The 20918-nt window shown below is 40.3% G+C and overlaps 1 protein-coding gene across 10 annotated transcripts in view; it reads right to left on the bottom strand.

Annotated features, from left to right (window-relative positions):
• Positions 1 to 20918, bottom strand: part of CACNB2 (calcium voltage-gated channel auxiliary subunit beta 2) — a 158940-nt gene that overhangs the window by 69912 nt on the left and 68110 nt on the right. The window contains exon 1 of one of the 10 annotated variants that reach the window (XM_048510598.1): positions 51 to 229. The exons of the other annotated variants lie outside the window; for them this stretch is intronic. Within the exon in view, the coding sequence (XP_048366555.1) occupies positions 51 to 83 (33 nt within the window). The 5' untranslated portion in view covers positions 84 to 229. Of the gene's footprint in view, positions 1 to 50; positions 230 to 20918 lie in introns of those variants that run through there. 10 annotated transcript variants of the gene reach the window in all.

Below are 20918 nucleotides of genomic sequence, written 5' to 3'. Positions count from 1 at the left end.
TAGAATTGTACATCTGTTCCCCCAAACCCATCTATACAATTATAACTTACCTTTTCATAATCTTCACTGTCATAAAGATACATATCTTTGTATACAGGGCATTAATGATCTTCTCCAGTGTTTCCACACATTCTTGAAAACAATGTTCAACATTCAGTATTATCTAAAACTTCCCCATCTCAGCAGTACACTTTCTACAGCTGGATTAGAGACCTTCAGTACTTGTTCCCACGCTCAAAATGCTCTTTAAGTATTGCTCTCCAGCACAAAAACAAAATGTCTTGCTGTAGGCAGCTAAAAGAAATAATGATTTGGCAAGCTGTACCAGACAAAAAAATTCCACAAAGAAGGAGAGGCAGCCACAAGGATGTGTTATCTTAATCCATTTCTATAGATAGAAGCATGCAGTTAGAAGCATACTGTGTTGGGTATTTCAAGTTCCACATTAATCACGTGTTGCCAGCCTTGCAGTGATTAGCCATAAGTATAGGACTGCACTTGAAAGCAGCAAGAATGTTGAATGATAAGTTCAAATAGCTAAGAGTAATCACCCATATTACATTCTACACTCTTTCTTGGAACTCAACAAGGACAAATTATAACACAATAAACCCCTGTATGATGAAACAGAACTCCATAGTATCCATATACCAAGAACGACATAGCTAGTTCAAGTCCATCCCTATTTATTTACATGTGGCTAGGAATGGTATATAAAATCTTGTACTTCCAGCCAATGCCAGAGTTGACAACTAGTGGCTGGCAACTGGCAGCAATTTGGAGGAGTGGTGACATGAAAGGAGCATGCTGGTACGGTAAAGTGTGACATCACTTTTAGGGAAAACCTCAAAGTTACATCATGCTTCTTAAGGAATTGCCAGCAACTCTATGGTAAAATCACAGAGTTCCTGGCAATTCCTACAAAGGTATGGTGTCACTTCTGTGTTTTTCCTGGAGTGGTTTCATGCTAGCATGCTGTGACTTTTTTCCTTCATTTTCCTCTCATCAGCTAACTGAGCAATGATGGCAAACAGAAGTTGCTGGTGGAAGATCTTCTGCCATGGCAGGAGACCATACAACCCCAGAGGCTATGGAAATAATAAAGTGGAGTGGATGTGAGCTAATAAAGTGAAGCACAATTTCAACATGATGGAAGTGCTAATGAGCAGAAGACGGGACTTTAAGGTGTCACCCATTCTGGATAAAGTTGTACTTTCCTTGAAGAACAGGTCTAGTTTGGGGATGGCTTCTGGACCTAGCCCTGCTTCTGGATATCCAGGGGAAAGCTGTGGCTAAAAATACCTTTGCCAGCTTCAGCTGGTTAGCCAGCTGTGGCCTTTGCTGAGCAAAAAAAGATCTGGCCAACATGATATATGTCCTAGTTACATCTAGATTAGATTACTATAACGCGCTCTGTGTGGGGCTGCCCTTGAAAAGCATTCAGAATTTTCAATAGGTGTTCAATGCTGCAGATAGGAAGCTGACTGCCATGAGTTGTGGGGACCAGGAGTGTATATCTGGGAATTTACAAGCTGAAAAAATATCCCCAAAAGACTGTACTGGTATTTTGGGGGGTATTTTTTAGCATAATACACACCAGAAAATTCCCCCATCCAGCTGGTTATTCCAATTCCAACTGATCTTATCAGGTTGGATTGCACATTCTTCAATGACTCTTCAAGGTTTATTAACAAGGAAAAAGATGGAACGTTTATTTACAGAGTTACAAGAATACAAGTTACAGAAATAGTTAAGCTTTTCTTTTTCTTTGGCAGGAATACTTTGATAAACCTTTTAGTTGTTTCAGTCAGTTCTTTGACTCAGTTATAATAAGAACATAAGAAAGAGCCTGCTGGATCAGACCAGAGTCCATCTAATCCAGAACTCTGCTACTTGCAGTGGCCCACCAGATGCCTTTGGGAGCTCACATGCAGGATGTGAAAGCAATTCACCTTCTGCTGCTGCTACTCTCGAGCACCTAGTTTGCTAAGGCATTTGCAGTGTCAGATCAAGGAGAATCAAGATTGGTAGCCATAGATCTTCATAAATTTGTCCAAGCCCCCTTTTAAAGCTATCCACATTAGTGGCCATCACCACCTCCTGTGGCAGCATATTCCAAACACCAATCACACGTTGCATGAAGAAGTGTTTCCTTTTATTAGTCCTAATTCTTCCCCCCAGCATTTTCAATGTATGCCTCCTGGGGTTCTTGTATTGTGAGAATGAAAGAAAAAATTATCTCTGTCGACATTTTCTATTACATGCATAATTTTATGGACCTCAATTATATTCCCCCTCAGACCTCTCCTCTCCAAACTAAAGAGTCCCAAACGCTGCAGCCTCTCCTCATAAGGAAGGTGCTCCAGTCCCTCAATCATTCTCGTTGCCCTTCTCTGCTCTTTTTCTATCTCTTCGATATCCTTTTTGAGATGTGGTGACCAGAACTGAACACAGTACTCCAAGTGCGGTCGCACCACGGCTTTACATAAAACTTTCTCCTGCTAAACTTATTTCTCAGGGAAAATCTTTCTTTCACAGACCTATACAAATACTTAAATATCCTACTCCTTCCACTAAAGAAGAGGCACACTAAGCTTCATGGAGCAGGCTCCGAGGCATCCCACCTGGAACCCACTCCTGACTCTGCCAATTAAATAACACATACCCTCAGAGACTTCACTGTCCCACATCTAGGTGCTTTCTCCGCAGAAACCTATGACAAAGTCCTTCAAATGTTATATTGCCTTTGTGATTATGTTTCACTTTGCACTTAGGCTCAGATATCACACACAGCCTGGCCTTTTCCAGTCCTTCACTAAAACTGGCTATACAGCCTCTTCAGCAGCAAAGTCTTCTTTCTTTCTGGTCTCTCCTTTCTGCCTCACGAAAACATTCCTCTGGCCTTTTATAAACAGCTACAGCAGCAGCCAGCCAATCAGGTGGAGCTATGGGTTAACTCCTTACATTCCCTTTCCGTGCCAAAACTGCACTTTAAAATTAACCCTTCTTCTGCAGACTGTCACACCTGTGAATGCATGGTTTCATATGGGACTGCAGAAAAGCCTCAAAGCTGAACAATAATTTCTCCTTATCTTGCAAATAGCTGCATCATCTTATTTGGCTGTATTATTGCTTCAAATTGTAATTTTTCACTGAGATTCCAACAAGTACCCACTGAGTAAAGTAGGAGCAGAAACACTTTCATTTAAAAAAATCTTTTATAGTGTACAACCACACAGTAAGGCGCAAAGACCTACTGAGGATACCTTTATGAACTTTTGAGAAGCCATCTTTAAGACCTCTCATCAAATTATTAATTGACAGGTGAATCTTGAAAACTCTTATTGACTCATGAACCATAAGCAATGTGACTAAATTCACATAGTACTTGAACACTGTTGGAAGTTGCTGACATGACATACAGAGGTTCAATAAAAAAATTGTTTCTGAAACTCCACTGTTACTGAGAGAACAGATATGTTTTTTTCTTGTATTAATAAGGAGTTTGATCTCTAATAGCCTAACTCAGCCTCACCTTCCCATATACTTATCTCTGCTTGCACTAGGTATTTGTACACAGGAATACACGTCCTGGTAAAAAGGTGCTGCACATGTCATGTTTATCCTGCCTCCCTGTGCGATCTATATAAACCTCAGATTTCTCCAGCGGACTCTATTACTCCTTATCTCTTTGTGCCCCACTTCTTTGCCCTCAATGCATTAAGCAACACTTTTGTTTTTGTTCTGAGCTGCGGCTATTTTTGCACAAATAGAGTGGCCCTCAGAATCCAGACATACAAGACTACTTAAGTCACATGCCCAAGCCAGCTAGGGCATGCATATCTGAGAACAAGCTCCCACACATGTACTCATAGCTGGATATTACAGATGTGATTTCTAATCGGATCTAGCAGCAAGGTGGCTTATGTAGCTCTGGTCATATAATGAGTGGCAGCAACAAGCATTTAGTGGGAGAGAGAAGCAGATGGCTGGACTGGAGTGACTGTGTCTGCACTCTGTCATACAAATATTTAATTTTAATTACTTAACTTAATTATTGTTACTCTTGGCTTATTTGTGCTAAATATCAGAATACTCACTACTGAAATGATTACCGAGAGTTTTGTGCTCTTGTAATCTGACTTGTAACAGATATCACCAAAAACACAGGTATTGTGTGGTAAATGCTTGATAATGTTTGAGAATTAAAGCGTACCTGTTCAAATGATCCCATCATTTTAAAAAAGTGGTGTCTGAGTACATGTCAAACTGAAAATCAAACTGCCATCTATTTTCAATATTAGTGCAATCTTAAAACCATTTTCTTGGGGTAAACAAGACCTGGATTCTGGATAGATTTGCTTAGGCTTGCTCTCTAGGGCGGATTCCGCATGGGCCAAAAACAACAGTGTGAAAATGGTGTAAACCATTTTACACCATTTTCACACCACCGTTTTTGACCCATGCAGAATCCGCCTAGGTGTACATTTACTCTAGCTTTTGAAAATATGCATTACAGTGGCTTCATTAACAGTTAATGATAACTACTGTTGTATGTATAGTAAAAAAAAGTAGTATTAAAGATCAATTAACTGCAACAACAATCTCAATATCAGCAAATCAGCTAATAAAATTTAAGCACATTAAAGTCGAGAGAAATTGAGAGCACAATCCAGATTCAGGAGGTGGCCAGGGGTGCCTCCAGAGGCAGCTGGGGAGGCAGAAAAAAACAAAAAGGCTCCCCAGCCACCTGAAAGTCCTCTTTAGGGGAAAACAGTTATGCCACCCCAAAGTCCTCCCGACTGCTGGCAATCCCGGGGCCAGAGCCCAGTGGAAGCTGACTAACATTGGAATGTCCCTGGAATGCTGATACAACTCTGGATGCAGTGGCCAGAAGCGGGCTAGGCATCGCAGAGCTCCACGGCACCCGTCTGCCTCACTGTTTGTAAGTGCTACTTATGCTGACCAAGAGGGTAAATGCATCAGCATGAGCCTGTGCCATCTCCCACGGCCATTCAGACCCACCCCCAATCAAGACTGGGCTTTCTGGCACATGATTAATTGTTCCACAGAAATCAACATGACTTAAAAACTGTTTGACTTCAGCTGGATCCTGTCCACTAGTTAAACACTTCCTCACATAACAGTGTACTCTTCTGTCTCTTATTTTCTCAGTAGATATTGTTCAATAACATGTATCAATGTTCACAAGAAAAGCAAATGTTAATGCATTTCTTCTCAGATACAAAGCGGGTTGATTTTCTGCTTATCAAATGTATACGGGTTAGTCAGTGTTCTGTCTGATAAAGAAATTCCAGACAGTAGCTATAATTAACTGTACACTGTGCACAATATAAACAACTGTAAATGTAGGTTATAATTCTCAAGGTTGGACAGACCTTTTTAGTGCTATCGAAGGATCCCTGTCCCACTTTTCTACTTTCTACTGCAAGTGGAATCGAAGCAGTGGTATCACACAGCTCTGTATAGTGCTATATTTACACCAAAAAATATCCAAACAAGCAGGATCCTACTATTTGTATACTAGGACAGTGATTCTCAGACTGCCATACTTTATGTTCCACCAGTCACGCTATCAAAGGAACTGGGTCCCACCACAATAAAAACAAAAACTCCACTTTTTTTCAGGAAAGACATTGATGTTTACAGGTATACATAACAGGCACTGTATAGGAATCACTTTAAAAACCCACAGAAACACAATGGATAATCCCTGGCAGGTGGGGTCAGTAGGAAGCAGTATATCAAAGGCACTTATTGGTGAGCAGGTGGGGATTAATAGAAATACTGAGTGTCCACAACTACTACTAGCATGCCAAAGGTCACAGAAGCATGGAGGGTTGGCAGAAAAAAAGTCACACTTGCAAGTGGATACAAGGATCAAAAAAAGAGCAAGTACTTAGTAACCGTTAATGAAAACCCAGCATCCACATAGATTCCTTCTGCACCGCATAGCTGCACAACACTGCACAGTTCTTCCCAGCGGTCCATCAAAGGTTCTTATCCTCTCTGCATTTTTCATTCTGTTCCTCTGTTTTTCATTCTGTTCCTCTGACTTGGATCCTGTGACAAATGTTCATCATCTGAATGACACCATAGGCCTCTGACTCACCTCTTCACCAGGAAAACCACTGAGGAAAGCATTTCAGGCTGCAGTGGCAAAGAAGTGATGAGGAAGTCTTGTTCTGTTCATGGAAATGCCTTCCATTAGTGAAGATTTACAGTGGGGTCAAAGCCACTGTCCAGTTCTCTCAAAGCACTCATGAATGGTTAATTATTAATTCTAGTTCACTTAGGCCCCTTCTGTACATACAGAATAATGCACTTTCAATCCATTTTCAATGCACTTTGCAGCTGGATTTTACTATGCGAAATAGCAAAATCCACTTGCAAACAATTGTGAAAGTGGATTGAAAGTGCATTATTCTGCATGTGCGGAAAGGACCTTAAAGATATGGGAGCAGGGTTAAGCAAGAGTCACTTTTTTTTAAGCAGTGGGGGAAACTGACATAGAAGGGATGAAGGCAAAATAAGAGTGAGGAAAAAATTATTGAAAAATGATGGGAGCAGAAAAAGAAAGGAGGGAACTTGTAAAACTTTTAAGGACATGGCCCATCCACCCTAGCAGAGGGAGAGGGGAGGGAGGAAAAGAGGGGTGGCATGCAGGGAGCGGAGTCCATTTTTAAAGCATTATTACAAAATAACACCAAAAATAAAATAACGTAAAATAGCATAGGTCCATGGATGGCTAGAAGTAGTACTGATGTACGTAACATGGGCACTCTGAAATTATAACTGAATATTAAGTTTTTTAAAATACACCATAATTTAGATTTTTTTTAAAAGACAGAACAATAACATGGAAGACAATGGAATACAATAGGTTGACAATATAATTGTCTGGATGTTCCAACAAGCAACTGCAGAACATCAAACAGCCAGTATGAAACAGTCTCCTTAATAAATATAGAGCATTAATCTTTTTTTCCAGCTAGTTTTTAAAAAAATTGATAACTTCAACACAGTTAAATATATAAAACTAGAAATAATGTTTTAACGCCTATGTAAATGGGGAATGCCAGGTAATTGACAAATCTCTGTGACTATCCATCAATGCAGAGGTCCCATGGCACCTGCTGACATCTTTCTTGGCACTCACCAAATGTTTTTAGAAAATGGGGAGACCCCATTGGGAATTTTTCTAAGCCAGACTTCTAATTGGCCATCGGAGTTTTGATTGAGCAGATTTTTTTAAAAAAAATGTTGCTTTGGCAACAGCTGACACCATAGAACAAGAATCTTTACTGTGTGATTGAAGCTGGAGCAGCCATTTTATTCCTGCCATTTTATCACTGTACCCACCACCCTGTGTCAGAATTCTTTAGGTGACTACATGCTCAAAAAGTTTGGGGACCCCATACTAGAGTTTAAATAACATTGTTGTTTAGCACTAGGTGGCTAAACTCTAGAAAGAGGTACATCCTACCTTATCAGTCACAGCAATTGCCAGACATACATCTTGCTTCTTTCAAGCATTTCTGCATGCTTTTCCTTTCTGCTCTTTATTAACATGGTTTGGAGCATGGCTGTTTTACTTGCTCAGATTCCTCTAGAGACTAGAATCCATGAAATAAAAATCTGATTCAAAATTATGCTTTGCATAAATGCATCCCTCCTTTTGTTCCTATCTCTACATCAACACCTACTGAGCGTGACATGTTGGTGCAACTTTACAGGAATCGTTTCCTTCACAGAACACAGGCAGCGACAGCTGTTGAACAGCTATTTCCCATTGCTTTATTTTCCCCTGTTATTACTCCATGCATTTTTAATCACTCAAGGCAACCTCACGTGGCATGCCAAAACCCCTCCTGGTGAGCAGAGTCAAAACAGCAGGCACAAAGCTGTAGTAATCTAGAGATTCATTACCACAGTTATCAATAGTGACTATGCCTCTTGCAGAAATTCCTGTCAGAGGTCCTCTGACTGCTACTGCAGTCTAGAAATCTTTGTGATGTATTGCGTCTTCAAATATGTGGATCCTGTAATCTGCTGTGAACTGCCATAGCTTATTTTGTTGTAGCTTTCTGAATGTTACAAGGTTACAGTACATCAGGAAGTTAATTTTTTTTCCTAGTGATGCTATCTCAGATTTCTTTATTAAACTTCTTAAATGCTGGGCCAGGGCCTCTTACTTGCAATATGTGGGTAAGATGCAAAAAAGACTTAAGCAGCATTAAAACACTCACTAGAGGTGTTCCTCAAGAGCATGAAGAGCACTGTAGATCTAATCCTGAGTACTGCACAACTCAACTGTGAATCATGTCCCTAACCAAAGACAGTGCCAATGGCACACAGGCTACCAGACTAGCAACAAACCTGTGGCCCCTTCCGCACATGCAGAATAATGGACTTTACATCCACTTTCACAATTGTTTGAAAGTGGATTTTGCTATTCCGCACAGTAAAATCCAGCTACAAAGTGCATTGAAAGTGGATTAAAAGTGGATTATTCTGCATGTGTGGAAGGGGCCTATGTGATACTACAACATATAATGCTGCCAAATATCAGTGCAGAGGACTTGGCTGTAAAAGCAAAATATTTTATTTCTTGCATTCCATTACTCAGCAACATACCCCAGAGTAGCTTTTATTTTTTTAACAAAATCAACACAAAAACTGAAGTGAAATACACAAGTGAAACAAAATCAAATTGTGTCAAGACAAGTAATCAAACTCAACAAGATTTTCAGATGGTGCCTTTCGAGTGTCCATTTGTATTATATTACAGTTTATCCATTTTTAATAAACATAATGTACATGCATAATGCAAATGCCCAGCCTAGCCCAATCATGTCAGATCTTGGAAACTAAGCAGGGTCAACCCTGGTTAATATCTGGATGGGAGACCACCAAGGAATACCAAGGTCAGTACAAAGAGGCAGGTAATGGCAAACCACCTCTGAATGTCTCTTGCCTTGAAAACCCTACAGGTTTGCCATAAGTTGGTTGCAACTTCACAATAAAAAGAAATGCATATTTCTTCTGCATTAAAAAATTCTGTCAGAATTAATGACTGAAAATTCCAGTTGCCTCTTAAAGTTACAACACAGATAATCTGACCAAACCAAACTGTATCTAGGTTGTTGATGGGTTCTATGATGTCTTTGAATTAATGGGTTGTGTCATGCCCCCAGAGAAGCTCTTATTATTTCTTTATAAGTCTCAGTTGTCCCCATAGCTGGTATGGGTTCAGTTCCTTTTGTACAGTGTTCTAAGAGAGAGAACTTTAGTTAGACTGTGACCCTTTAAGAAATCCCCATAGAGGCAGTCTTCCTTTCATTACCCAGTGCTGCCCCGGTTTAGTTAATTTAGTCTAAGGTGTCAGGGAAGCTGGAAGGCTGCAATATCTCTTACATCTATGTATAGTCTAGGGTGTATATAGTGTATTAAGTCTAAGATGTTAACAGAAAGTAGAGTCCAGGTAGAGTGCACTGAAGAAACCAAGAGAAAGCACAGAAAAAGTGGACTTTCTTGGAAGAAGTCAAGAAAGAATAAAAGTCTCAAGCTTCAAGTTGTTTCAGTCAAGCAAGTACTTTTTTAAAGTCAGACCCTGGGAGGAGTTAGGATCTTAATTCTTCTAAGCCAGGGGTTTGCACCCTGCGGCTCTTCAGATGTTAATGAACTACAATTCTCATCAGCCCCTGCTGGCAGGGGCTGATGGGAATTGTAGTACATGACCATCTGGAGAGCCGCAGGTTTCACACCTCTGTTCTAAGCAATAAAACCTCTTTTTTTGAACGGTTACACCTTGCTTATGAGTCTCCCACTCTGTTCTGGCCAAGTACAGGGCACCTAAGATATTTTACAGAACAGGTTGCTATAATAAACCAAAATGCTTGACTTAATATAGTAAATCTAGCAGCTGCGTACCAAAGTTCATGATACAGTATCTGGCATCCATCAAACTAATATTCACAGGATATTTTCTGTCTGCTTCTAATTTTTTGTCATCAGAAAATACCATTGTTATTAGACAGAAAAAATTCACATTCTCTTGGTAAACACATAACAAAAATGTTCTGATAAAAGCAAAAAGAAAAAACTGAATATTACCTTTTGCTACCATACCAACTAGATATGGTAAAAGGCCAATTAACCTGCTCTGACTACAAAACATTATTAACCATTTGTAAAGTGTTCATTGTTTACTTCACACTATGAATATTATTAATTAACCTTAGCATTTGAAATTGTACAATTAAACTGGGCAAGAAAAATAATTAAATTAACATTAACAGCATAGCTAAGGACAATTACCATATATACTTGAGTATAAGTTGACTTTTTCAGCATATTTTTGTGCTGAAAAAGCCCCCCTCATCTTATACTCGAGTGAGGTGGGGAGGAGAAGCTGGCCAGGCTGGATCTGAGCCCGGTGCAGGCTACAGAGATCCCCTCCCCACCTCCATCGGAGACCCCACGGGACCTCGGATGGAGGTGGGGAGGGAAAGCATGAGGCTGTCACTCCTGCCAACCGGGCTTTTCAAGAATCCAGGCTGGATCCCGGTGCCTCTGGCGAGATCTGTAGGAGATGCCCTCCCCACCTTCATCGGAGACCCCGCAGGACCTCGGATGGAGGTGGGTTGGGAAGCCGGCCAGGCTGCACCCTGCACCAGGCTTGGATCCAGGCTGGATCCAAGCCCGGCTCAGGCTGCAGATATCTTGTCCCCACCTCCATCGGAGACCCCACGGGGCCTCAGATGGAGGTGGGGAGGGAAGCAGGCCAGGCTGCACCCTGCGCCAGGCTTGGATCCAGGCTGGATCCGAGCCCTGCACAGGCTGCAGCGATCCCCTTGTTGTCCAGTTCTTATGTGCATTTCCCACCCTAGGCTTATACTCAATAAGTTTTCCCAGTTTTTTGTGGTACAATTAGGTGCCTTGGCTTATATTCGGGTCGACTTATACTCGAGTATATACGGTACTCCTTTCTCAGCTTACTGACCTTTGCATTAGGGTGGCACTATAAAGGTTGCAATCTAAGAGATCCCTTTCCAAAGTGGATTCCGCATAGGCCAAAAATAACGGTGTGAAAACAGCGTGAAAATGGTGTAAAAAAGGTTTACACCATTTTCAAACCGCTGTTTTTGGCCCATGCGGAATCCGCCCAAGTCTTTCCTCTGCCACAATATTACTAGACAGACTTAGAAAAGCCTCTCTTTTTTCTCAGCTTCATTCTCTCCAATGTAATGTATGATAATGACCTACTTTACAACTCTACTGTAAGAATTACAGGAAAAGGACACAGATGAAGCACTCTGAATGCTGTAATTGCCATACGTCTTCTAAATGATATTATTTGTTTAATTTTCAGTTTGTTTCATTCCCTTTTCAAGGAATGTTATATATGCCTATGTCTGCTCTTCCTTTTCCATGTGCTTACCTTAAGAATAATGTGCTTAGCTGAATAGGAATAATGTGTATCAGGCATCTGTCACATATGCCAGATGGGTCCCAACAAAAAGTACTAGAATTGGTTTTTATTGGTATAAAACCTCAACAACGAAAGGAACAAGTAAAAACAATTACAGATTATTTTGTTAGCTATCAATTGAATTGTACTTCTAGCTAAGATTCAATTAAAATACATGTTTTCTGCCTCAGTAGAAGTTTATCTGAAACACTTGTCTGATTCAGCTTCTAACTAAATCAAGCTGTGGTCAGGCTCATTCCACACAGCCCATTTACAGCGATTGCAACCTGTTATAAATATGCTGTGCGGAATGAGCCTCAGAGAGGTGTATCATGATCAATTAAGAATTCACTGTGGAAGGATCTTCTACATTCTTTTTAACTGACAGTGAACCCTGTCTGAATCATTAAACAACTTTGAATTAATTACTAATGCAGATGTAAATCAGAAACCAGTACAATAGCAGTCGTGGCTGAAATCTTATGGCAGAATTTCTGATCAGACAGGAATCAGATATTCTTTCTTTAGAAAGGTGTTCATGAAAAGTCATAACTACAAATGAATTTTATTAATTCTATTCATAAATTAAATAATAGTTTATTAATTAGTAGGAAGATGAGGGAAAAAGAAGGAAAGCAATTTTTCATAACTAAACATTAGAATGTTCTTTTAAATCAGCGGTTCTCAACCTGTGGGTCATGACCCCTTTGGGGGTCGAACGACCCTTTCACGGGGGTCGCCTAAGACTATCGGAAAACACATATTTCCGATGGTCTTAGGAATTGAGACACAAATAATTTTATGGTTGGGGGTCACCACAACGTGAGGAACTGTATTAAAGGGTTGCAGCATTAGGAAGGTTGAGAACCACTGTTTTAAATAGTTACATCTAAAGTGGTAACATTGTAAGAACGCAGTAAAAATTCTAAATAGATCTACTTAAAATCCTAAGAAGTCTGTCATTGGTGCTCATTCCTTAGAATTCTTAGAATTAGGGTGTTGTGGGTTTTCCAGGTTGTATGGCTATGTTCCAGTAGCATTTTCTCCTGACACTTCGCCTGCATCTGTGGCTGGCATCTTCAGAGGATCCTCTGAATCCTGGAACATGGCCATACAGCCTGGAAATCCCACAACATCCCAGTGATTCCAGCTGTGAAAGCCTTTGACAATACAATTCATTTATACCCCACCCTTCTCCTCAATGGGGACCTGAAGTGGCTCACATCATTCTCCTGTCCTCTAGGTTTTCTTCACAACAACTATGCGAAGTTGGGCTAATGCTACTGGAACACGGCCATACAACCCAGAAAGCTCACAACTCCCTAGTGATTCTGGCCATGAAAGCCTTTGACAATACGTTCTTAGAATTGTACTGTTAATCATATAATAATTCTCATGCAGGGCCCTACATTAATAGAATCCAGACAATAGAACTGAAGTGAATGTGGTGATACAGGCATTCGAGATGTTTGGCTCACACTGAAAAATTTCTTTTCTATTGCTTGACTACAAATTATCTCTGTCAGATAATTTCTCTTTCAGAAGAAATAAATATTGTGTGTATGTTTTAAAATTATTCGGAACTGTTTCATGTTAAGGTTTCAAGAAACGTATGTAGTGGCTATACTAAATTGCAGAGCTTGAAGGGTTAATTTGAATTCTAGCCACGGATATTGATATTCATGTCATGCTCAACCCAGATAGCAAGATCCAGTGAGAATAATACAATAAACATATGATTTTGATCACAGCCAAATGTTTGGATTTCCCCCTTAATACAAATTAGGCACTGCCTTTTTCTTGACAATGTACATTTGATTAAGCCTGCATCCAGAGAAAGGACATGCAAATTCCAGAAACCTTATCATGAGAACATCCTTACACTAGAACTGGTTAACCATATAGCTCAGCAAAAGAATTCATATGATATGGAACTGCCCATTTACCCACATATTTTTACTGATATTTTTGCTTAATTAATAACAATAAGATTTTGGATTTACACCCCGCCTTTCTCTCCTGCAAATTAACAGTATTTGAAACAAATGCACAGGTTCTCTTAGGGTGTGTTTCAAGTATGCCGAATCTCAACCCAGATCACAAAAAGTGGATGCTGAAAGCTCTATTGACTTCAGGGATTACAGGTTTGGAATAGCAATCGCCCACCTTCAATACATCAGTGAGCAGATGAGTTAGATTTGGGAGCCAGGTTTCCAAGGGTCAGAATGGCCTTCTAGCAGCATTTCCTGATCGCCTGCCGGTTCGTGGTGGCATCTTCAGAGGATCATCTGAAGATGCCAGCCACAGATGCAGGCGAAACGTCAGGAGAGAATGCTGCTAGAACACGGCCATACAGCCCGGAAACCACACAGCACCCAAGTGATTCCAGCCGTGAAAGCCTTCGACAATAAGATGAGTTAATGTTTTAACTAACTGAGATGATTTACTTCTACAGATTTATACCAGGACATTTGTCTGCCTACACAAAATATTTGCATAACTGTTGAAGTACACTAGCAACTAGAAAAATCACATATTACAAGGGGAATATTGTTGTCTTGCAGGCTTTGTTCAGATGAGTGAAGATGTTGCATCTGTGCTTACTAAGATAACCTGTCCTGCACATATGAGAGTTCAAGACCACATAGGGCTTTCTATATGATAACAAGAACTTTGAATTGAGTTCAGTGATTGATAGATAACCAGTGGGATAACTGCAGAATTGGGGTAATATGCATAGTCTGCCTAGCTCCCAATAGCAACCACCAATTCTCCACCAACTGAAACCTGCAAGATGACTTTAAAGACAGACCCATACAAAGTACATTGCAATAGTCTAGTCTTGAGGTCACTGTAGCATGGTCACATGGTCAGATCAGAGTCAAGGTAGAGTGCAATCTTGCAAGCTAAATGAAAGACCATATTTGGACCTGCATTAATGATTCTCCAGCTGGGTCCAGTATAACCCTTAAGCTCTTAACCAAGTTAGCAAAGGTTATCTGGATCCCACCAAATGTGAGAAACACAATGTTCTTCTAGACCTCCAACCTTCCCAGGTAACATTACTTCTGTCTTGTCAGGATTCAGTCTCAACTTATACATTTTAAACCACTTAACCATTTAAATAGATGTCAACAACTAAAGCCAGGAGTGCAGTGTCTGTCCCATAATGTGGCATGAAACACACAAGTTATCCAGGAATGCCTTCTCCTACAGAAAGATGCCTTTTTCCTTATATCTCCACAAGGGAGGAGGGTTGAGGCTTATTTTGTTTTAAATTGAAAGCTGTGATTTCAGAGAACCTGCTAAACCTATCTTTATAACAGTATATCAATATTTTAGTGCTGCCTAAAAAAGTGCAGCCATGATATCAACATAGTAATGCAAGCATGTGTAAAAAAACATTTTAAATGGGGCAGGGTGCTATGATGCCATCCATGATGACAGCCCCCTTCCTTGAAAATCCTGGATATTTAAGGTTCCTATGGAAGAAAATAAATTGTCTCCACAACTGTGACACTGTAGAGCCCCCTGCACATGTGGAAGATCAATGACCAAAACAATTCCAGTGTTTGTAGATATACTGCCAAGAAAAGATGGAATAAGTCAAGTACGCAGAACGTTTGCAAGTCAATGACTGATATATGACGGACATAAAAAATGTTAACATTCCTTAATTCCTGTAAACTTTCCTCAGTAGGTGCTGCTTATTAGGAGGTAGATACCTAATGACTTTTTTCAAGTAGCAATGGTACGAAAAGGTCAGAGGAATGTATCTGAAAGAAAAACTAGCAAAGAAGGAACAGAAAAAGTGAGAAGCAGGCAATTGTAAAGTGTTAGGATTCAGGGATTCCTCTTCAGATATCTAATGTCAGGTTGGAAATGTGTGTAGCCGTTCCATCTGTTCTACTTGCATAATATGCAATTAAAGCTAATATTACAATTGTAGCATTAAGAACTGACAACTCTCACTTCTGTCCAAACCATTTATTATTTCATTGTATTTACTAGTCTTACAAAACATGTTTTAACACTTGATTTTAAACCCTTAGCATTTTGTCTTAATGCATTAAAATTACATAAAAACTGTACCTTCTGTTAAAAACTACTAAAATATATAAATCTAAAATTATATTTGTTATATTCATTTATACCATCAGTGATGGATTTATCTTGGAGACATCTGTGCTCCATTTACAACATTTCTTGTTACAACCATTTATGACAGACTAATAACCCCCAGAAATCTGCTTGAAAATGAAGTTGTCATTCCCTTCTAAGAGCAGACAGGAAGAAGAAAGCAGTGACCCGCCCATCCAGTCAGTTGGAAGTATACTTGCATGCCTGCTGTGCGGCAGTCATTTGCTGATATGCCCTGGTTATCTGATTAATCTTTTGGTTGACACAGAGCCAAGGGGCTTTCTGTTCCTACCCTTTCTGGGTAATTCACTCCTGCAGATATTTCAGCTTTTAAGCAGAGGAGAGATATACAAAATGTACAATATAATTCCTTTTCTAGCCTCACCATAGTTTAATGATCTGCAGATCCTTAGGAGATTTGGATTTCCTACATGATCAGACTATTTATGCTGTGAAATTGAGTTGCTAGATTTTTTTACATGAGACACCTCTTATTTAATGATCCCTCCTCCCTTAACTCTGTAACTCCTCCCTGAACATAATTTTTCAGTTGATTTTATTGCTGGGGCATCCTACTAACATTGCTTGTTTGTCAGCAAATGTGATGGCTGTCTAATTCTGTAGCAGGTCTTTATTCTGGTTCATGCTCTTCCAGACCTGTGCAGAGAAGGAAATTTGGGGGCAACCCACGGCAAGCATTATTTGGGCTCACTGTTCTTATCACAACTCCCTTTTGCTCCACTTGTGCCTTGTCCCATCCTAGTTCCACTGTAGAGCAGGGGATAGCAACCTTTTATAATTAAAGAGTCTATCAACATTCAGAACAGATTAACAAACAGCCAGTATTTAAAAGCCCATTTGCATAAATACAACTTATTACTATTAACATGTTGATTAATAATCCATAAAGTTTCTGAAGCCCAAACTCTGGTTATTGTGAGTCCTTTATTAGGAAGTGGCACACACAAGCTCTCACAATAAGTAATCGATTGGCTGATTAATTTTAATCAATTTGCTGAAGCAGGCTCAGAGCAGCTTCCAATACATACAATTTGCATATAAGTATCATTTAAAATAATCAAATATCAAATTTCAATATCAGTAATCTATAAAATTATGAGCCTACGGTGCTAAAACATGTCCAAGCATGGGATGACACACCACCAGCCCTGATTAATTAGAAAAACGGAAGGAAAGGGAGAAGGGAGGCCAGTAAGATGGATATTTCACTCCCGTTGCTGCTCTCAATGACAGGCTTGGTGGAAAAGCCATGCCTTTTTACTGATTCTCAGCTGCTCTCTACAGACTATGATCCAGGAGCACTTAAGACATTCTTCTAGTTAACTTGAAATTTTTTGTAAATACTTTTCTAAGCACCCCAAATATACACACACACCCTACATTGCGGGTAGCCCAGTTATGCCATTTTTGGTCTCCCACTAAGGAAGAGCAGATTCGTTACTATAGAAGGGGTCATACCCAGAGGTGGGATCCAACCAGTTCTCACCACTTCTCTAGAAGTGGTTACTAATTTTTCCTGAGTGCCGAGAAGGGGTTACTGAAGCAACCTCCCTGCCCAATAGGGACTGGAGGTGCGTGTGTGCGGCGGCGTCACTGTTTGAATCCCACCACCATCGGAACCTGTTATTAAAAATTTTGGGTCTCACCACTGGTCATACCATGTATTTGTTTACCACTGCCAAGAGGAATACCAGACTTTGGGGTTAATGGAGGGATAATGGGGGGACGGGAGTGGTGGGATTCAGCAGGTTCGCACCACTTCGGCAGAACCGCGTGTCAAAATGGTGCTTGTAAACAACCAGTTTGACTCGCACCACAAGAACCAGTTGTTAAATTATTTGAATCCCACCATTGGCCGGGACATTCCTAAATATTAAAAATGAATTCCCCGTTTTCTTTTTTTAAAACAAAAGTTATAAGAGTTCTTGTCATTGTCAAGATATAAAAGGAAATATGTAAGCACTTTTTGTCTGGGCTGCCTGGAAGGAATGGAAGGGGGGCAGGAAGGCACAAGGCTGATGCCGGAGCCAATTATCCTCTTCCTAATCAAAACCTTACCTTTTGATTTGTCGTATGTAAACTTTTTCTTCCTGGACCTTTTGGTAAATTAGATACGAGTCCAGCAGCACCTTAGAGGTCAACAAAATGATCAGGGTATGAGTTTTCAAAAAGTAAAAGTTCTGACAAAGGTAGCTTTGACTCTCGAAAGCTCACTCATCCTCTGGAAATCTTGTTGATCTCTAAGATGCAACTGGATTTGTATCCAGATAGTTAATCTCTATTTTATTTTTTCAATTTTAGGTGCAGTAAATCTCTTTTTTTCTAACAAGCCGCATGATCATAACCAAACACAGATACCATGATGCTGATTAACCCTTTCATGTGGCACACTAGGCTGCACCCCGAGACAATGACAGATCTCCAATCAATAAGTGTTTAAAAGGTAAGCACTGGGTCATTACTGACCCATGAGGTGGGTCAGTAATTACAGATGCAAGCACTAGGTCATTACTGACCCATGAGGTGATTGATCACAGCATTTACTAGGCAGACTATGTTTTTGGGATGGTTTGCCACTGCCTTGCACAGTCATTTGCCCTATACTCCCAGTGAGCTGGTACTCGTTTTACCAAACTCGGAAGAATGGGAGGCTGAGTTAACCCTGAACCAGCCACCTGAAATAAACTTTTGTTGGGATCAAACACAGGTCGTGAACAGAACTTTGATGGCAAAACTGCTGCCTATTACTCTGCAGCATGGTACTCCTATCCAATGAGTCATGTTAACTTTAGCTCTTCCTCAGTATATTCATGCCTCTTAGCTATAAATGTTTTGGATAGTTGCTTGGAGAATATTATTACTGACATAATACTATGATAGTATTATACCCTACCTCTTCCCAAATTTCTAGCAATTTCATAATATTTCACCCAGATTTTGTATTTTCAACTCTGGTGATTTACAAGTTCCTTTCAACTACTATTCATATCCAGCTTTTGTCTTGGAACTAATCCCTTCCTGACCTGAGACGATGAACTGCACAAGTGTCCCAATTTACCTGCAGCAATTAGTGGATCAAGAATAATTCTTCATCTACTAAGATCACATTAGTAGAATTTAGATATACACCTGCTAGTTCAGAACAACATTTGATTGTTCACACCACTGCACACTAATACAAACCTAATATGGAATATCTTTATCTTTCCCCAAAATGTTATTATAGTGTTCTTCAGCATTAACTGATATTTTAAAAAATATCATGGGAATTTTTTTCAGTCAGTATTGCCACCATAAATATGCGTAAAGGCATTTGGAAAAGTCACAGTATTTTGGATTTTTCTTATTTAATTTTGATTAGAGCTTTGTTTGCCAGGTACCATTTTTAGTGGAAAACCATGAAATAATTAGAATAACTGTAACATATTTATATATATCCAATGCAACATGTTATAACCAGGGTAGTATGGTATAGAAATGTAAAGCTTCATTCTATTCCCAAACTGAAGCCAAGAAAAATCACCTCTTTTTAAAACTGAACAGAAATTATTATTCACAAAGACTTGGTTCAGAATTTAAATTGAGCAACAAACTTTCATGATATGCATAATCTTTTACATTCTAATTTTAACACAATTTTCCAGAAAGAATTATCCAAATCATCCCAGATTGGAAGCAAAAGCTTGGTTGTGCTAAATATACTATCCTGTTCTATAATGGCCTACAGAAGCAAAAGAAGAGTTACAGACAAGCATTCTGTCTCACTCTGAGGCCTTTCTGCACAGGCCAATCCAACCAGGATAACCCCGGTAAAAAACCCAGATTTTTTTTGGGGGGGGGGGGGTTGCATGGATCCCAATCCTAACGCAGTTCCGCTCCGTGTTTCTTCCCCAACCATCGTTTTTCAAGAATCATGTCATTCTTTTGTTTTAACGCAGTTCACAGTAGCGGCCGAGTGAACGGCCATGGCTGCAAACAAGAGAATCGCACATTACATGTTTCTTGGAAAACCTTTCCCTGACTCCCATCTGTGGAGCCATGCAGGGGAAATGAGCCATATCATGGCCCGGGGTGGAGGGGTCGGTCATGGCAGAAAGTTGGGCTCCGCTTTGCAGGCAGGGAAAAAATACCACTAGTCAAGTCTGTGGACACAGCTTTGCCCTGGATCTCTTCCTTCCACCCACAGCCAGCCTGCCAAGTCTCATCCCCCACTTCCTCATGCTGCTTTGCATGCTGCCCCCTCCCCCTCTCAAAATGGTTGTATTGATACACTGATAGGATCAACACAAGAAGCAGGGTCTCTTTCTGCTCCACCTCACACACACACACACCCCGCTCTGTTTCTGCTCTCTCCGATGATCAGGAGGGCATTTAAAAAAAATTCTTTCAGACAAGCTTCCATTTTAAAAACAGTCTGTCTCTTTGAGTTTTGTGAAGAAATAAAACAAGCAGTGTCTTTTTTGTCTCCACCCCACCTCCCCTGCTCTGCTTCCACCCTCCCCAGTAATCAGGAGAGGTTTTTGCAGCTTTATTTCAAACAAGACTGTATTTTAAACAATTTTCCTGGCTGCAGCATTGAGAGAGAGAAAGAGACGGGCGGGCGGGCGGGCGGGCAGGCGGGCAAGGAATCTAGCACAACAGTGTGTGGTCCAGGGAACGGTTTTGCCTCTTTCTTTTGGTGGGGGGCTATGTTGGGAAATGGGCTACAATATTGATATACTAGCTATCACAGTTATATCTATACTATCTTGTATTGCAGGTGTGATTAGTTCTGGGCCTTTAAGAGGAGTTGATGGGTGGAATTAAGAAAACCAAGAAAAGCTGCAGAGGCCCACTGAGACCAGCAAGCTGGGTTCGGGGCAGGCAGAGAATGACTCCTTGCATGTAAACAGAAAAACACGAGGAGACTCCTCTGCAAGCCCACTGGATACCTAAGGGCCCCTGAAGAGCCCTGAGATAAGCGTTAAGAAATTACATTTTATTATCAGGTACAAAATTGTCCTTGACTCCTTATTTCAGGATCAATCAGACCCAAGGGTTCTGAACCTATGGCATCCTATGACACACGTGAACAAATGGGGAGTCCCAAGCAAGTATCTTTGAAATGAAGTAAAATTTTATGGAAAGCATTTATGCATCCTAAACAAATCTCATTCACACTTTGCACTCACTCCACAGCTAGGTTGGCCAGCCCGGATGATATACACAAGCTGCTGTGCAGGTTGCTCAAGCTGGCCGTTTGACTATGAGAGTTCCTTGATGA

The sequence above is a fragment of the Sphaerodactylus townsendi genome, linkage group LG11 (assembly GCF_021028975.2).
Source record: "Sphaerodactylus townsendi isolate TG3544 linkage group LG11, MPM_Stown_v2.3, whole genome shotgun sequence".
Lineage (NCBI taxonomy): Eukaryota > Metazoa > Chordata > Lepidosauria > Squamata > Sphaerodactylidae > Sphaerodactylus > Sphaerodactylus townsendi.
This window is presented reverse-complemented; position numbering and strand designations above follow the sequence as displayed.